Source organism: Trypanosoma theileri, assembly GCF_002087225.1.
Source record: "Trypanosoma theileri isolate Edinburgh chromosome Unknown TM35_Tth_20_V1, whole genome shotgun sequence".
NCBI lineage: Eukaryota > Euglenozoa > Kinetoplastea > Trypanosomatida > Trypanosomatidae > Trypanosoma > Trypanosoma theileri.
In genome coordinates this window covers 268618-287256 of record NW_021639862.1, presented here as the reverse complement: position 1 = coordinate 287256, position 18639 = coordinate 268618, and the positions used below count along the sequence as shown (strand labels likewise).

Sequence of the window (18639 nt, the reverse complement as noted above, 5' to 3'; positions counted from 1 at the left end):
GAGGGGTGGGGTGGCTCCCTGGGGTGTTTCACTTATAAAATGAGTGGGATTGGGCATTGCCGAATACCTTTCAAACCCATATCTTACTCCGCGCTGAAGTAGGGAAAGAAAGAGTTTTCCACTAAGATGACCCTTCCCCGTTCCCCTCGTGACATGGTGGGCGTAGAACTTCTGGCAGACTCCGCATTGGACTTTTTCTCTGTTCTCACGCTCCGGTGGTGACGTATCTCGCTGGCGTTTCTTATTGCGCGGAAACGTTACTTGTATTGTTGCTGGCAAAATTGGAGTTCCAGGTGGATGTTTAAACTTTTTGTGGCAGGCGAGACCACCAATGTTGCCGAAGTCGCGGAGGCAGAATTCGCATCGTAGGGAAGCAGGTTGAGGAATGAGCAGTTTGCCTTGTTTTTTTTTTTTTTTTTTGTTCTTCGTGTCTTTATGGATACTACTCCAATGGTACGGCTATCAACCGTACACCGTAGAGCACCTAATTACTGGCTTACGAGTGGCTCTGAAGAGGAAGATCCCTTTATTTTATGGGATCCTCAAGCTCTTGTAATATGATTTTTGTTGTAGCCCGTTCCCATACGAGAGAACCAGTCTACAAGAAATCGGATCGAATAAACCCTACCAGATCTCTCTACTCTCATTGTTCTTACTCAGAACCCGTCCTCAAGTCTCCTTTTTGTTATTATTTTTGTTATTTTTGGTTTTTTTTTTTGCAATAGATTGGCCTCAATGAACTCCTATTTATTTTGTTACTTGTTTGGTCGGTGGCAGGCGTCTTGAGCTTACTCTTCTATCAGGGTTTCCATATTCGAGCTCGTCACTGATTTTAGAGAGGTGGGGAGGCCTTACAGAGGGGGAGGTAGGCTGTGCAGGGATTCTTGGTTGTGAAGACTGTGGCATAGTGTAGTTCCGCTCCACCGCAATAAGGAATTGTGCTAACCGCTTAGAAAAACATAGTTTCATCAGGGGTACATCATCAACGATCGCAAATTGAACTCGCAGTGGATGAAGATTGGGGCAACTCAAGTGATGCAGAGCTGTTTCTTCGCATTCGTCACGTTGGCTGGTGTGCGCGTGAGTGGGTTGATACCCGTGACGTGGCATTCGGTGTAGAGTTAGGCCTGACTTACTCATACACATTGACGACCACATGAGGGAGAAACTAGTGCCGGAAAGTTTTTTCTTTTTGCTGGTTTGTTTTGTGAATTTTTGGCGTTCTTTTTTTTTGTTGGCATATTGCTTGTTTTTGATAGACTTGCGAAAAGTACGCCGGTCGGGACTCGAACCCGAGACCTTCGCCGTGTTAAAGCGACGTCATAACCACCTAGACCACCAGCGCTCGGAGGAAAACTGCCAGAAGAATAAAAGTAAAAATTTTATTTTACTAAACGTACGAAAAACTGTTTGAAAGAAAAACATCGCAAACGGTAGGGTTCGAACCTACGCGTGAGATCACACCTGCTTAGCAGGCAGGCGCCTTAACCACTCGGCCACGTTTGCTTGCAGACAAGGTGGTAAAAAACTCATTCACCATTATTTACACCTAAAAGAAAATAAAACGACAAGAAAAACATCAAATTCCTTTCTTCACAACCCCTTTGGTTTTTACCCAAATTGAAACTGTAACCGAACAGAGGGTATCCCACTTTCTCTAGAATCCCGTTTGGGGATGGGTTTTTCAGAAGTTTTCCACGGCCTTGCTAACATCACGCGAAGAGCGCAAGCGTGTCGCCGATAGAAATTTCTCGAAGGGAAACTGGACGTACGGTAGTTGTGTAAACAGAAACATGTTGGAAGTGACGAAAAGTTGTGTGTAAATATAGATTTTCCTTATTGTAATATTTGAATACTGTGAGAAACTACTTGTTATCTTTTCTCTTTATTGTTCTCTTTTCTTATAATTACATAGGTTGAACACCTCCAACTCCTCACCAAGAGTTTTCGGCGCGTTAAGAACTCAAACAAGAGTTTCAAAAAGAAAGTCAAAGGATGACGAACGAAGTGGGCTTACCTATCCGCAAGATCACGGAAGAATGCCTCACTGGTGATCAACTGGAGGAGTTTTCTCAAACCCTTTAAAGTGGCTGAAGACTCAAACTGCGAGAAAATGTTTGAGCGACTGATGGATAAAGCGTTGGAAGCTTTACTGGCCCGTGGCAGAAACAGCGCCACATCTGACGATAAGGCAAAGCAGACGGAGAACAACAATACCGCAGACTATCTGGCGCAGCAACAAGAACACGCCTTGTCCCCGTGGAAACGAATGCAAACAATGGCAAAGAACTTCTGGAGAAAGCTTACCGACACTTATTCTAAGAATGAAAGCAGGGAAGCGGCAAAGAGGGAGTTTATTACCAAGGCCAAAATTGGCCGCCTAACGCCAACAGAGGTGATGATAGGCCAGTACCTTTTCTTTGCAGAGGACCCCGCATATGCCTTGGAATGCCTCAAGACTCTCCTTTTCAATTGCGAAGAGGAGTACAGAGTCCAATTCCACAACTGGGGATTGTTTGAGAGTTTCGACCCCGTCAAACAAGAGATGTATGGAGCACGAGTGGAGAAACTCCAATACCCTCTGTTCCCGGATCACCCGGAATTCAGGAAGTTAAATGCCGAATTACTCCGCCCAACCAAAGGCACCATTCACGGGGGATCTTCGGATGCAACGCTGGAGGTTGAAAGGTTGTACGACATGAAAAGGGAAGGAATCATCAGCGGCGGTGGCTACACAGAGGCCATTTATGATGCCACTGGACAACAGATTGCTGCCATGGGCGTGTCAAACACAGAGCAACACTCGGCCTTCCTAGCGACGATGGTAAAGGATCTGCAGCGCAAGTAACGCCACCACAGAAGCACACCAACCCCAGTTGGTCACACGAACGGGGCTGGACGCAGGGGACGCGGAGCTTCAAGCGCAGGAGGAAGCAAGGGGCGAGGAGTTACCTTTGCTCCAAACCGACCATATCAATACAGAGGAGGTGGGGAATTTGTGAACGACGAGTTCGAACAATCCCACCCAAAAAACGAGTATCCCCCGTCGGAAAGGAAACAGCACTAAAACCGACGGGGCGAAAGGCGAATGTGTGTGGTGCTATTTTGCGGGGGCCCACCACAAAAGTAGTGTTTGAGGGAGGAAACTTCGCGAGTGGGAAGACGTCCAACATCGAACTGGACGGTATCTTCCAGAGGTATTTACCGAGGCAGTCGGTGCTACCATGCGACACCCTCCCACGTATGACGCCAGCTCGGGCGAAGGAAATCGAGCATCTTTTTCCGGAAAGAGAGGGTGACCACCTCTTCTTTCCCATCTTTATCCGTCACCACTGGATTGCGGGAATCTTCAGTGTGACGAAGGGCAAGAAACCTTGCCTAACAATATACGACTCGGCACCGTCTCCAATTGTGCAACGGGACCTGGTGCAGGCTATCAGATCATGGTGGCCACAGATTGAGATTACGATGGCAAATGGGTACGCCAAGAACGCTACAGCGAGGATTGCGGGATCTTCGTGACGGCAAGATTCTTCGCCACCTTCTTACAACTGCCGATAAGGCGCCCTAAAACCCTGCCAAAGCGGTTACGCCCCTACCTACAAGAGGTAACCGACAGCGCTACGAAACTGCCGAAGAAGCAGTTTCTCACGATGATGGGGCGTATCTTGCTCGACAGAAAGAGGAGCAAGCTTCTAGGCGGTGAAGAAAACAGCACGGAAACGACGCGGGACGATGCGGACATCATAGGGATCTATTCCAACGTGTCCGAAGAGTTGCGCCGACGTCGGTTGGGATACATGTGGGTGGACCGCGCCATGGCAAATCAAGCGGACAGGGCTTCACGGTCTCTAACAGCGGATGGCTTGGCAGTGCGAGCGAAGCGCTGCAAATTCGGCCCCTCACAACCACACGACGTCGCGGATGCCATCATGCGCCTGGGATTCCCTGTTTTTGTGTTTGGCCGCAAACGTCAAGGAGACAAACGAGAGAGCTTACTCGCCTTGCCCGAAGAAGGAACGCAAGAAGCGAATTGCCTTCTCCATCCGGCGCTGTTCGTCCAGACAGGGTCCAGGTGTGGGTTACCACCGGCCGTCCAAGCCGGTAAGAGTCCGGAAAGCGGTGAACCGTTGCCAGAGCGGAACTTTATACTCGGCGCGAAGTTCGCGGGCTCCATCAGCCGAAAGAAGGGAGCCTCATCTGGATACTACGCCCCAACTCGCAACCCTAAGGAGGCAGTCATTGGGATTTATAGGCCAGCGGACGAAGAAAATTGGCCCACGTATACTGTTGCAGAGGCGGCCACGTACCGAAAAAGGAAAGGGCGGCAAGAGCGCCTACCCGAGACGGTGGTGGCCAGGCCAAAAACAGAACAAAGGATAACGGACCCGACCCGACCACACGAGCAACCGACTGCATCCCAAAAACGCAGTAAGAGGACACGCGAGACTGTGGAGGGGAGGTCGCCGAAACAGAGGGAACCCAGACGAGACGACACACGAACGAACGCGACACCACAGCAATCCCGAACAGACAGGCCCACGTCGCGCGTGCAGGAACGATCGTCCAGAACCGAAACAACTCGGCAAAGTGCAGAGGAAAAGGAAGCACTGGATGCGTTACGGGTCAACCGCCGGTTGGGTTTAAACGGAAGAGGCAAACGTCCGATGGGGTACGCTTGCCCACGGCACTGGATGATTTATCCAGACAAACCCCCGCACGTCAGCCAGTTGGCATGGGCAGCAGTAACTCAGGCGCAACGAGAAGGACATATTCGATGGTTGCGAGAGCTGCGGCAGATGCCAGAAGACCTGTTAACGCTCAGCCTCCCAGAGGCAGCGATAGAGCTGGTCCGCCGCGCGGCAGTGGCGCGAGGATGGAAGTGGACAACGATTTGCAAAGCGTTGGCACTTCATCAAAGGCGCCCTCCTCAACCTCCCGCTGTACACAAACCAACGGGAAAGCATAGACATCTCGAGGAACCCCAGCTGGCGAGGCCCAACGCAGGCAGCACACAGGTTCGAACGTCGTGCGCCCACCAACCCTCCGGCACCGGTGACATATGCCGAGATGCAAAAGGCACACAGGGTACTCGCGAGAGAGTGTCCACAGGCAGCCCTGTTTCTCATGATGATGTGGTGCAGCGCGGCGAGGGCAGGCGACATCGGATCCCTACATGCAGAAGATCTGCGCGTCGAACGGGTGACAGAGGAGAAGAACATGGCACGCCTGAGGATGACGATGCGGTACGGCAAAGGGGCCAGGTTTCGCGGGCCTTACCCGGTAGGGGCAATGATACCACGCGAGGAAGCGTCTGTTCTGCGGCGCCTCTTGTGTCAACGTCTGCCACATCAGAGGTTGTTCCAGGACGTCACGGCGATCCGGAACAGGGTGCGCCAGGCACTGCGGAGCGAGAACCCGCTCTCCGCCCTCCCGTCGATACGGAAAGGAGCAACACGACACCTGGCCGCGCATGGGGTGTCAGAGGAACACCTCATGCGCATGACGGGGCGCACGCGCATCGATACCTTGCGACGGTATCTGGGTTATGGCCTCCAAATGAAACGGGAGGCAGAACACGCACAGGACAACGCCGCCCGTGCCCTCCTCGAGCGGAGTTCCTAGGCAACAAGGCTCCTAACGCACGCGACCTCGGGCTCAATGATGCAAAGTTGTATGCGGAGATACCGCGAGCGGGAGGTAAGGAACTCCCCCCCCCCCCACCCCATGTGGTCGATGCCATCAGTGGGGCCGTGCAAGATACTGCTAATTGGCCGCTCCACTTGAAGGACACCACGCTCCTGAACATCGAGGCCGTCCGAGGACTGCCGACAGCGCGTACAGCCACCAAAGATTTCCTGGAGCGCGCGCTACGATTCATGACGGTCGACCTCTACGACGGGTTACGCACATCCCGAACCATCAAGAAGACACAGCTCTCGATGACGGACATAAAGAGAGCAGTCGAGATGGGTAAGTTTGAACGCGTCCCGAACGTTGTTAGCACTGGCTGTGTTTGCCCACTGGCGACAACCGCGCATCCACAGGCGGAGGGTAGGAACTCTATACCGATCGACCACAATGGCATCAGCATAACCGCGACAACACATACGACACCCGGCCATCGGGACGACTGTCACCAAGACCGTCGCTACGAGGGCCGTCTCCCGGAAGGTTTCCACGGAGTGAATGTGTTTGCGGTAGCCGAGATGAAGGGACGGCGACGCCTTATCACCGAGCCTCACCTCAACGGAGTGCTCTCGAAGGCGGAGATACCACGGTGTGAGTACCCTTCTCGACTTGCAAGGCGGCAGGAGCTGCGCTACGCACGTTACATGCTCCAGATCGATTTTGAGGCGTACTACGATTCCATTCCTTTGATGGATGAAGGGCTACGCAACAAGTTCGTATTTCGAGCACGCGATGGTGCACTCTACCGGCTTCGCACGTTGCCAACCGGGGCACGATGGAGCGTCGCTGTTGGACAGGCCGTGACGTGGACAATTGTCGACATTGACACGAGGTGTACCATCCTCACAATGATCGACAATATCCTGATTGCCGCGCCCGCTGGAGAGGAGACAGAGTTTGTAAGAACGGTGCGACAGATTATCGACCGGATTGAGGTGGCGAACCTCTGTACGTCTCCCAGTCGCGAAGAACTGCGATCGTGGTCAGACAGCGTCATGTTGAAGGAGGCGAAAAAGACGAATGTTTTCCTCGGTGAAGAGTTTACTTGGTTGGAGGGGGAACGCAGGGTGCGCAACTCCATCAAGACCGTGGCGAAACTGAAGCTGGGTCTGGTACAGCAACCGTACAGGAGTTTCACGTGCAGAGAATTTGCGTCAAACGTGTCACTCATTTTATATGCGTTACACACCACAAGGTTGAACCCAGCTTCAGCGTTTAATCTCTTGCGTGCGTATCGTGGAGTGTACCGCCAGGTGGAACGCGAACGAGGATGGGACGAACCCATACCGTACCTGGATCCTGGAGTCCGCAACACGATGATGACGTTGGCTGCACAACTGGTCCAGAACCCTTATTGGACCATTGCGGAAGAGGTGAATGCAACGTACAACGATGAAGATTATGACGTCATTTGCTTCACCGACGCGTCAGCAGATGGGTGGGGTGCGATAGTGATTACGGACCCACCGGCACCACCACGTCAAAACAACATAACAGAAGATACGTGGACACCACACGCCACCATTTACCAGCAGAGGTGGATCCATGATTTTAACCCGGGAGGAAACCCGCGACCGTCACCACAACCCGGACGCCGAGAAGAAGGGACGCGACAAGTTCTTCAGAGCAGTAGCGACACATTCAACGCACGCCACTCGGCACACGCGGAACCCCGGGCGATCCATCTCCTGTTACAACACCTCGAACGCCAGGGTGTGATTGTTCCAGGCGAATCTATCGCCCACGAAGAAAACGTTACCAACAAGGTAAATTTAAATGGCCCACGACGACGGCCAACACGAGTGGCGGTGGTGACCGACCACTTCCCCATCGCGCACGCGCAACGGCGGCTAAATGGATTTGGCGGCATCGGACGCGGCTATGCGCTGAACAGGCTCTTCGAATACACGAACAAGCTGTTCCACACAAAGGCGGTGCAGGTGGTCTTCTTTTACATCGCCGGACCCCGCAATCCGGCAGACCACTGCTCACGCAACTTTGGGGTAGACAGGGGAACCCCGTTAATTACTTCACATCCGGCGGACGACTGCCTCGTTCCGTTGTTGAGAACCACGTACGGTCCGATCTGCAAAGGACAAGATGAAGCACACGTGACCTTTGCAGGCGTGGGGGACGATATTGACGTGGAAGGCGATATTGACGTGGATGGTGAAGTTGAAGAACAATTAATGCCTCAATAAAGAAGGCATAAGGGCTAATCGCGCACTATGGGGAGCGTTCTTTCCAACCCCGAAAGCCAAAGTACAAGCCACAGAAAGCGAGAAATATCTTCTGTATTTCCCCGTTAATAATGTGTTGATGTACTGGCCTAATCGGCAAACGTTGTTTCTCAGTTTGACATGCCGTACCACTTGTGCAAACACGTTCTTCCTTTCCTCTTCTTCTCTTCTTCTCAGTAAAGCGGTATTCGGCGGTTCGCGAAAGCTGAAAAAAAAGAGGGAGAAACATCAGAAACAAGAAAAACATATTCCGCAACATCCCCATTAAATTTTTTTTTCCGAATCTGGGCGTTGGGCCCCTGAGTAATAAAAAATAAAAAACCGAAACTAGACCACCCATATCTCTTGATCGGCGCGTTTGCGGAAAGGACGTGGCCGTCGGGCGTCAAAAAGAAAAAAAAAAATAATAATATATGTGACAATACCCGACCCCAAATGAAAAGAATAAAAAACAAATTAAAAAAAATAGCAACAACAAGTAATTATGTTTTTTTTTTTTTCTTCTGTCCCTTGAATTGTGAAAAATGATAAAGTAAATTAATTTGCGCGTTTTTGAAGAACGGCGAAGGCCGGCCGGCCGTGGGAGCAAAGGGAATATTGCACGACGGCTTGAAGTCCTTCAACAAGTTTTTCTGCTTCCGCAAAAGAAACTTTGTCTCCAAACATAATAGCACCTCGGCAAGATCGGGTAATTAAAAACTGAAGAATTGGAGAAGGTACAATGTGACCTCCAGCGTTTTGTCCATCACAATCGCTGCCATTATGGGCACTTTTTGAATTCCCAATCACTTTTCGGGATGGGCTGAGGGTCGTAACGATCTCTTCCAAAGCCATACGAAGAAAATCAATGTTGTCCAAGAAAAGCTGGTGCCCTTCTACTACTAGATGAGGCCACTGCGTAATTGTAACACAATAATTATTTGCATTAGAATAAATGGGAAGTTTTTTTGATTTACACTCTATACCTTCAGTAATTTCTTTACTACCATGGGCAAAGCGCCATCCCCAGCGCATAAGTATCTCTTCGTAGTTTGTAACATCTTGACGAATATCAACAGGTATCTTGACAGGGAAAGTAACGGATGTAGAATCTTGCATCACATAAGACTCTGCAGTTGTGAGGAAGTATTCCAAGCGCAATCGTTCATGAATGGCATGCTGATCTGCAAGATAAAGTGTATGTGGAAGCCGCGATGAGGTTACAGGTAAAACAACAGACGAAGGAGATGAAACCTCAGATAGAGAATTATTATTATTATTATTATTCTCTTGCTTGCTTGCATTTTCCAAATATAAAAGGAAAAACTTTCTATCCCATTGTGTAATTAAGTGTTCTTTTCGAAACGGACAACATGTAGTACCCCCTATACGATTTAAAGAATCCAAACCTGTCCATACAAATGGTATTTCGTAACCTCTTATGGCAATATGAGAAGGTTTGAGTACCAGTTTCATTTTAGAACGTACCTGAGAAAGAGTACTTGTATTACATTTCTGTGTTATCCATTTTAATGGATAAAAAGGGGTTCGCTTTACGTGAGAGACGGAAACAACATGAGAACTTTTTTTACTCTTCACAGCGTCTGCAAGGGAGAGACGCCTCGCCAAGGAGGAGACGCGGAGAGAAGTTTTGGTGGGAGTACTATGATCCCCTAATGATTTAGTTGCCGTCCGCAATTCATCCACAACACGAATATTCTCTTTCGTATCTGTAAACGTTGTTTCTTTTAGAATACTTCTTGACTCATTATGATACCCTTGTTTTGCAGCCAGAAACAGCTTTCCCAAAATTGTATCACTGCCTTCTAGTAAAGTATTTGATACAAAGATGAGAAGTGGATACAGTGTGTTAGACAAAGATGAGATGTGACGATATACTCGATGTGATTCATCCACAACATGACAAGCCCCTGTAATTTTATTGACTGAAACGGCAAGAGGGTTTGTACAATTATAGGAACGGCCCAAACACTTATTTTCATTATGTGAATCCCATAAGGGACAAACAAAGACTACAGCAAAGGAATTTCGTTTAACTATAACTTCCCGAAGACGTAGAGATGTGGAATTCTTTATAGAACCCAACGATTTACCCAGTAAACGGAGATGGGGAAATAAGGATAATAAAACACGATATACAGTAGAAATCGAGAGTGAATCAATATCCTTTTGAATTTCTTTTTGATCTCTTTTAATTGGATAATGAACTTTACTTATCATTTCAGAATCATCTGAAGGAATTTGCACATGTAAAACATCAATAATATCGACAACCGCCTTTTTTTCATTTTTGTAATAATTATTATAATTATCACTTACCCGGAGATACAAAGAAGCACGACCATCTGCAGTTGAACTATTAGAAAGATACAATGGGGCTATTATAAATTCCACTGCCATCCTATATGATGATATCACAAGAGCTTGCCACTCAGCACGAAGTCGATAAGATGATTGTCCTTCTCCAGTAATACTACGTTGCCGAACAGGGATACAGAAAAAAAGGTTATGAACTTCGCAACGCAAGTTAATAAATAAAGGTAATTGCCGTTGTTGCCGTTGTCCTTCATGTGTTTTTTCTTCACACATTCGTTCTCTTATTTTGGTTGCAATCTTTTCATGTAGAGACGTTTTTGTACTTTCCATTTGAGCTAAATCTGTGTGCAACCACCGCTCTTTAAATAAGATATCTGAACGCTTTGGGAAAAGAGATATATAGTCCCCCTTGCTATCTATACGTTCCAAAGATGTTTCTACCGCAACACGCAAGCGTACTTCTTGACTAAGAACTGTTAAATCTGATAACCATTCCTCCATCTCAGTAAAAGAACGGTAATAGTCAACATTTTTATATAGATGAGATGATTGATATTCACTTGTAAGTTCTACTATAAAGTTTGAAGTCGTGGGTATCGCCAGCACTCTCACGGCACGAGTAATTTCTCCAATCACCAATGAACGAATAAACTGATACGTCCCTTCTACTGCAACTGTGAATGAGGGAATATGATGCGCTGCTCGGATCTTTTTTGTTTCTTCGCGCCTCATCGGCTGAATCGCAGCAACGCGGTCATTCCTAATTGCAGATGGAGTTGAAGAAACACTGACGTCTCCCATTGCCCCCTTTATTTCCCACATCTCATACAATCATATATATATATATATATATATATATATATATATTCTCATGCAATAAAAGAAGAAGGAAAGAAAAAAAAAAGATCTTAGTGTAGACAAAATTCACCAGGACAAATAATAATAATAATAATAATAATAATAATAATAATAAAACAAAAGAAAGAAATGTCAAAAAAAGGGATTTCCAAATAACAGAAAAAAAGGTATTGAAACTTACGGCATAAGTTAACAGAATAATAATAATAATAATAATAATAATAATAAGCAAGAAAAAAAAAAAAGGGTGATAGCAGAGATGGAAGTCATTCTTCTTCAACATCTGAAGACTCTTGCTTGTTGACTTGTTTATATATTATTTCTTTCCCCTCTTCTGTAGAAGTTGTATGTACAACTTCTGCATGCACACAACACATGGATAAGAAGTTCTTACATTTTTGAGCTTAGAATGAATAATAATAGTAGCACAAGCAAAACAAGAAGAAGCGGATAAACAAAAAAAAAGAAGAAAAAGAAGAACACATATAAACACACACACAGAAAAGAATTTTCAAGCTTCACTCATATAAAGAGAGAAGAATTACACGGGCTAAGAGTGAACGGTGCAAGTTTAATATTTCCAAACAAAAACAGAAAAAAAAAAAACAACAATAACAACAGACAGAAACACAGAAGTATATATATATATATAGATATAGATATATATATTTATATATAAATATATATATAAATATAAAACACAGTTTTTCTGCATAGAGGGGGATACATCCACAGTACGAGAATAATGAGAAAATAATATTAATAATATCAAAAAAAAAGAAAAAAGAAATCCATCATGCCGCTTATCCATTTTCACCCCACATCTCAGAATATCTCCCCATTCACCAGACTACTTTTCTCTTCTCTCCCCCTTTTACCTTACATTTTCCAATATCATGCATGCATTCCTCACATCACAGTAAATAAATTCCTTTCCCTAACAAGCCCCTTTTTCTCTTCCTCCTCCTCCGCCACCACCAACAACAAAACAACAACACCAACAACTACCATTTTACCTTCACACAATACGAGATCCATTTCTTTTTTTTTTTTAATAATCTTCAAACGACATAATAGATACCTGAACACGTTCAAAGGGGTCAATGAATGTAGCTGTATAAGAACGGGGAATATCACTTTCACCACCTCCCACACTTTCTTGTGGAGGCCAAGAAATCGCAGAAACCCGCAGTGGCGTCTCTGAAGTGGTATTACCACCTCCCATTTCATCTCCTGTTGTAAAGCAACGAAGAGGACGAATGGCAAGTCGTACATTCAATCGCATTGAGATTTGTGATCTATCGGAAAACGTCACCTCAGGAGTTTGATGTAAGAGTTCTTTTTCAGCCGTTTCCAATATATCAGTTGCATTTCGTGTGAGAGTATGATGGCGAAGAAAATACAATCCACTACAACGTGTCATGGAGGGCATTTTATCATATCCACCCATACCGACTCCTCCACCTTTGAAAAATGTGGCGAGATATGGATGACAACAGGCTTCATCCGGTGTTAAACGCTCTGACGGATCCCATGATAAACAACCAAGCAAAAAGTCTAACATGATTAGTGGTGAGTATTTTTCATCTCCTCCTTGATGATCAATTGTTGTTTTAGTTGATTTTACTGTGGGTATGGAAGAGTAAACCTCATCAACTTCCTCTTTTTTATTCTTTTCGGCTTCTACCTTCTCTTCCGGTGGATGACAAGTTTTATCCTTATTTACCTTAATATGAAGGAGTTGTAACAAATTTGTGCCTTCTGCGATTGAGTGCTTTCTTCCTGTATCTGTTTGCAAGGATGCGAAAAATGCCTGTCTCTGTGATGTATCCTTTTCATCGTTAACATTATTAAGCCCAACAAAAAGATTTTCCAAAGCTCGTTGTGACTCTATGGAGGGTGGTCCCAACACGGCGAGATGTGATTGCAGGAGTTCCATATCCGATTTCGCTTGAAAGAGTGGAAGACCTGTACTGAGTTCATACACCACACAACCAAGAGACCACATATCAATAGTGGGACCATAAGAAAGACGTAAAGCGGCTTCTGGGGCACGGTAATTAAGTGTTTGTACAGGATGTGCACAGGATGTACCTACACGGGCACTACCAAAGTCTATCATTAAAATATGTGAAGTGACTATATCATCATCATTATTATTATCATTATCACCATCATTAACAACATCAACACCTGCTTCATTCCGTTTCTTCATTTCACCACTATCCATATCCACATCCAAATCCAAATAATGATCCGTATTACTAAAGTTAGACTCCGACTCATTTTTTAGTCCTTGTAAATGATTAATACAAGATGATGTCTCGGATATGGAAGTTACATGATGGTGGTGATCACAGTTAGAAGATAAATTGGTTGTTTCAGCACAACTTTGCTTTATTTCTTTTTCCTCTCGTAGTTGTTGCTCTATACTATGAGGAATAACCTTATCATACAAACTTCTATTTATAAGGACAACGTTATCTGGTTTAACATCTGCATGGGTGACATTAACTGTAGAGAGTGCTTGAAGTGCCGCTATCATTTGAGCTGTTATAGCACGAACAAGTTTAGATGGAAGTGGACGGAATAAATTTACGCAAAGAAGTTTCTTAAGATCAAGTCCATAAAGAGGAAGCACTAAAATTTCATGTGAACGGAATGTAAATCGTGATAATACCTGTGGAACCCACATTCCCACCTGTTGCCTAGCATGCCGTAAATATTCTAAAATATCAGCTTCTACCGCCAAAGCAGTTGCATAGGAAGGAATTTTTTTCGCTATTTTCAATGCACACTGTTGCGGTGTTGGTTTCGCTGCGTGATCAAGGGCACGGACAACAATTCCATATGTGCCGTGGCCAAGAACATCCAACATTTCATAACGGTACGCCATATGATCTCCACAGGTGAATCGGTAGTTGTGTTCATCATCATCATGAATGCTTTGACGACTACACTGCTGCTGCTGTTGTTGTTGTTGTTGCTGTTGTTGAATATAATTACCAGAATAATCACCGAGAGTCTTAGATGATAAAGAAGGTTTATGAGCGTGCAACCCACAATAGTAGATTTCACGAAATTCCAAGATCTCTTTTTGTTCATAAGCACTTAAATGACTACTGCATCGTTTTAGAGCTTCTTCTGGTGTAATAGGCAGTTCATTCCGTTGGCATGTTAAAAGCATACAAGACGAGGGGAATCCTTTTGTATTTATTGTAAACCCAGAAATTTCAGTATCCGTTTCTACACTAGATTTCTTACTGATTGTACATGTTGTTGGATGAGGGGCCTGTGATAATAGCACTTCACATTCTTCAGAGAATTGACTCTCCGTTGTCTGGTATTCTTTTCCTATAGAGTCTCTCAATACATCACCACCACTCATTTGCGCCGCCTCTGAAAGCCTACAGAATGTATTTAAAGGATGTCTTTCTGCATTCCATGTTTGTAGCGGCAAACCAGAGCCAGATGAAAGATTACGAAACGACGTGTAAAACCATGAACTGTTATTTCTCGTACCAACACCACTACTACTATCATTACTATTATTATTATTATTACCACTAGTAGTATTAGTAATAACCGTAGTATTAGTAGTATTCGTATTCGTATTACTATTTGCTGTGGTAGGTATCACTTCAGTAGATGGAGTTACCGTCACTGAGGTTTCACCATGACTGGAGAGCAGACATGAGAGTGAATCTGGAGTTCCCAACTCCCATCGTGACTTACCAGATGCGGTATTTCCTCCACTCTCGCGAGAGGTCAATGCTGTTAACACAGGGGTCCACTCGGTATGGCAACATCTAGCGGATGTGTTGGTGGATTCCTCTGTGTCTGTGGGTCTCTTTGAGGAGCCACGGCCGACCGTGTCATCCATCACGTTGTCCATGCGGCGTGTGAGGATAATGATAATGATAATGATAATGATGATGATTGCGACTATCTGCCCGTACAACTGAGAGTAATAATAATAATAACAAAAAGAAAAAGAAAAAAAGGAAGTATAGTTAGAGAGAAAAAAACGTGTATGATTATATATATATATATATATATAGATTAGGATAAGAAGGAGAATAACAGCGAAAACAACTGTAAATAAGGAAAAGAATGAAATCAAGTAAAAAAAAAAAAAAACATATTTATAATAGCAGAGAGCGCACCCTTTTAGAGAATTTCACTCATCCAAAGGAGTTAAAGTTTAAGTATTGTACAGTACAGTTGTTATTCTTTTTTTTTTTCTTTGCTCTTTCCTTCTTTCTTTCCCAGACTATGGAGATGGTGAAACCGGAGTTCGGAAAAGAATAAAAAAAAAAAATAATCAGCAACAATTATCAGAATCAACTTGTATAAGAAAGAGCCACTGGAAGCAACATCTAAAAATAAGAACAAAAACAAATATACAGATATTCACACCCACTCAGAAAGAAATAAACAGAAAACCTATTATGCCGCCAAGACATTCACAAGATCTCTAACAAAAGTTTTTTCACACGTCAACCCTCTTCTCAAGATATTCTGTACCACATACAGTAAAAACAATGGACCACAGGCCAATAACAACCCTTGCAAAAACGTTATTTGCACTCCCATCACCCGCATATCATCCACTGTTATAATATCAATAATAGTTAAAAGAAGTACAAAAGGAGTTGATAAATAGAAAATAATTCGCTTTGGATCACGTCTAGTTGCATAAGAACCATACCTCACATGAAGATCATGTCGATAATCAAAATCACTAAGATAACGGGATGGAAAAGCGTAATAAGGTCGCGTACAGGAGACCCATCGAACACCCAGTCGACGGAGACGAGAACCACTACTCTCATTGGCAGAATAAACTTGCTTCTCCCTCTGCCCCATCTGATGATGATCATGATCATAATAATAATGATAATGATCATTATCATTATAAGGACGATGCTGATGAGGATGACGACGGTTAAGATTAGAGAAAGTTGAATCCCGTGACTCAAACGTTGTCATCGCATCACGCATGATCTCTCTCTGGAAGTTACTTTCCTGGACAGACGACCAGCGTTTCATTTCCAGAGATAAACACCAATCGCTGTTTGTAATAACAACATATAGAGCAAGAAATATGACAAAGAAAATACCAAAAGAAGAAATGGCAAGATAAACACAACCCATAGCTCTTCTAGGATTTTGTACTACTTGCAATTGTTTTTCCCACTCCTGAAAAGAGGAAGAGGAAGAGGAAGAGGAAGAAGAAGAAGAGGATACATTTTCATTGATTTGTACAATAATAAACTTTGGACCATAATAGTATCGAATCGTTCCCATGTAATTAAAAATATATAATGTGAAAATTCCCAGAATCACTTGTAGTGCAGTGAAGATATGCAGGAATACGTAGCTAGAATAGAAACGAAATGTAGAGGGAAATGTATCCTGTACTGTGCTAACAGCCGCATGTTTGAAACGGAACTGTGGTGTGTGTGGATTTTCGGGAAGAAATGGAAGTGCATCAATGGCGGCATCAGCCTCGCAGGCCTCTAGGCGGAATAGGGTATCCCACATCACAGACTTTTACTTTTAGTTTTCTCCTTTTTTAATTTCCGCCCCTACCAATAATAAGTCAGTTTAAAAGAAAGTAAAAAGAGAAAGAAATAAAAATAATTAGGACAGACACACACACACACACAGAGAAAAAAAAAAAAAGAGAGAGAGAGAGACCAGAACAACGAAGTATTGTGTACATCAGTATAATCTGTATTTCTCTACTTCTTTAACTTTATGAAAAAAATTAACCTCATGTGAAGAAAAACAATCAAACAAGCAAAAAATAAATAAATAAATAACACCACCAAACACCCTTTTCAATGCACTCCATATCTCTATATTCATAACTTCCCTCCTCACACTTTCATAATGTTTAATTCATGACTGTACCACACCGCGACGTTTTTGGCGTCGCTCGTTATCTTGCAGTTGTATATCATCAAAGTGTGTTGCTGCCACAGAAGCGGCTGAGGGCCCCACAACATCAGTCTCACGTATATGTGAGGTGGAAACCAATCCTTCATCACATATACTTTCTCTTTCTCTTTCTTTTTCTTCTTCTTCTTGTGATCCATCTTTTTCCCGTGCCTCACGTTGTTGCCGTCGTTCCCTGGCTACAGAAAGTTTTCTCTTTAACTTTTCTGCCTCGTACTCTGCCTCTTCCACTCTGTCAAAGAGACCAACTTGTTTTAGCATACGATGTAGCCGTACATTGCACTCATAGTCTAGTGCCTTCTTTTGTGTTTGCCACATTTCTCTCCTTTCCTCTGCATCTACACCAGTAAATGCTAGTCGATACTCATGTGCTTCCGCTGTGCTTGATGCCCCATATGAACCGTGAGAAGGTGGGTAATCCTCAATGGAGAGTAATGCCCGCATGGGTGCGGTATGATTAACAAGTACACTCTTACATCCACTCACTACACTAATACCTAACCACACAGGAGCAATATGTGGAGGAATAAATGAGACAAAACCAGTAAAAATCTGTGTAAACATAACCAAAGCTACGAAGCCACTCCACACAATAGTACTACAACGACTTGCTTGCTGTATCCATTCATCCAATCCATCACTAAAACCAGTTCGACGTTTTAAATATTCATGAACGTTAAATAATGTAATGGTTGCCGCAACCACAAGGGTTGGGTCAAATGATAAACCCAAAACTTGAAATGTGAGAGGTGTCACTGTATTAACAGCAGCTGCAGTATTACCAACACTACCAACAGAAAGGAAATCGCCAATTTGCTGGGCTGGACTGCATAAAGTATACCAGGCCCATAGAAGTGCTGCACCATGGGGAACTACCAGACGCACATTATCAGTATGATAATTTCGAAAAATACGATCTCGGTCATTTTTCAACTTTTGAGCGGCAACCTTCTTTTCCCAAATAATAGCACGGGGATGATCAACAATTGCTCTGTACTGCTGATAGGCTTCCTGTAGTTCCGGAAGTGCACACGCTGCCCTTGAGACACACCGATCGCCATAAATAGTTGCTGGAAGAGACATTAGACGAAATACCACACCACCAATGAATAGTACACCAAAAGGATCACATACACTAAAACTATTCGAAGTTAAAAGAACTAAATTAGCTAGGGCAGTTGATATCGTTCCAATACGATGAATTGGCGTGACCCGCAGCATGGGGGCCAAATGAAAATCTAGATATGTATAAAAAAATATTAAAAATACTTTCCCCCTACAAGTAAACACCCAAAGTACAACAACGACAAAGAAGAAAAAAAAAATCAAAAAACAAAAAAAGAAACATACACTCTCAACAATAACGAACAGTTTCCTGATGCAACAAAACGGTGAGAAACACCACAACGAAAAAAAAAACTCACGACCTCATAAAAAAAAGGAGAATACAGTGGTATATCAGTGTACGAATCGATAAGGTGTTATTTTTCACGTGGGTAGGGTTTTCTCACCCTCGCATCCAAAGGTGTCCTAAGCTTGTGTCTCATCACAAGAGCAGCAATACAAACAG

The 18639-nt window shown here is 44.2% G+C and overlaps 4 protein-coding genes across 4 annotated transcripts; all 4 read right to left on the bottom strand.

Moving 5' to 3' along the window:
- Window positions 1-8468: 8468 nt before the first annotated feature.
- On the bottom strand, window positions 8469-11069 carry TM35_000201900 (uncharacterized protein; the record flags this gene model as incomplete). Its single annotated transcript, XM_029026875.1, has 1 exon — window positions 8469-11069. The coding sequence occupies one exon, from the start codon at window positions 11067-11069 to the stop codon at window positions 8469-8471; it is 2601 nt and encodes an 866-aa protein (XP_028881847.1).
- Window positions 11070-12156: 1087 nt separating this feature from the next.
- On the bottom strand, window positions 12157-15000 carry TM35_000201890 (putative Protein kinase domain; the record flags this gene model as incomplete). Its single annotated transcript, XM_029026874.1, has 1 exon — window positions 12157-15000. One exon carries the CDS (start codon window positions 14998-15000, stop codon window positions 12157-12159), a length of 2844 nt encoding a protein of 947 aa, XP_028881846.1.
- Window positions 15001-15554: 554 nt separating this feature from the next.
- Window positions 15555-16652, bottom strand: TM35_000201880 (uncharacterized protein; the record flags this gene model as incomplete). Its single annotated transcript, XM_029026873.1, has 1 exon — window positions 15555-16652. One exon carries the CDS (start codon window positions 16650-16652, stop codon window positions 15555-15557), a length of 1098 nt encoding a protein of 365 aa, XP_028881845.1.
- A 360-nt stretch (window positions 16653-17012) lies between these two features.
- On the bottom strand, window positions 17013-18290 carry TM35_000201870 (uncharacterized protein; the record flags this gene model as incomplete). The annotated part of the gene is made up of 1 exon (XM_029026872.1): window positions 17013-18290. One exon carries the CDS (start codon window positions 18288-18290, stop codon window positions 17013-17015), a length of 1278 nt encoding a protein of 425 aa, XP_028881844.1.
- Between the last annotated feature and the right edge of the window lie 349 nt (window positions 18291-18639).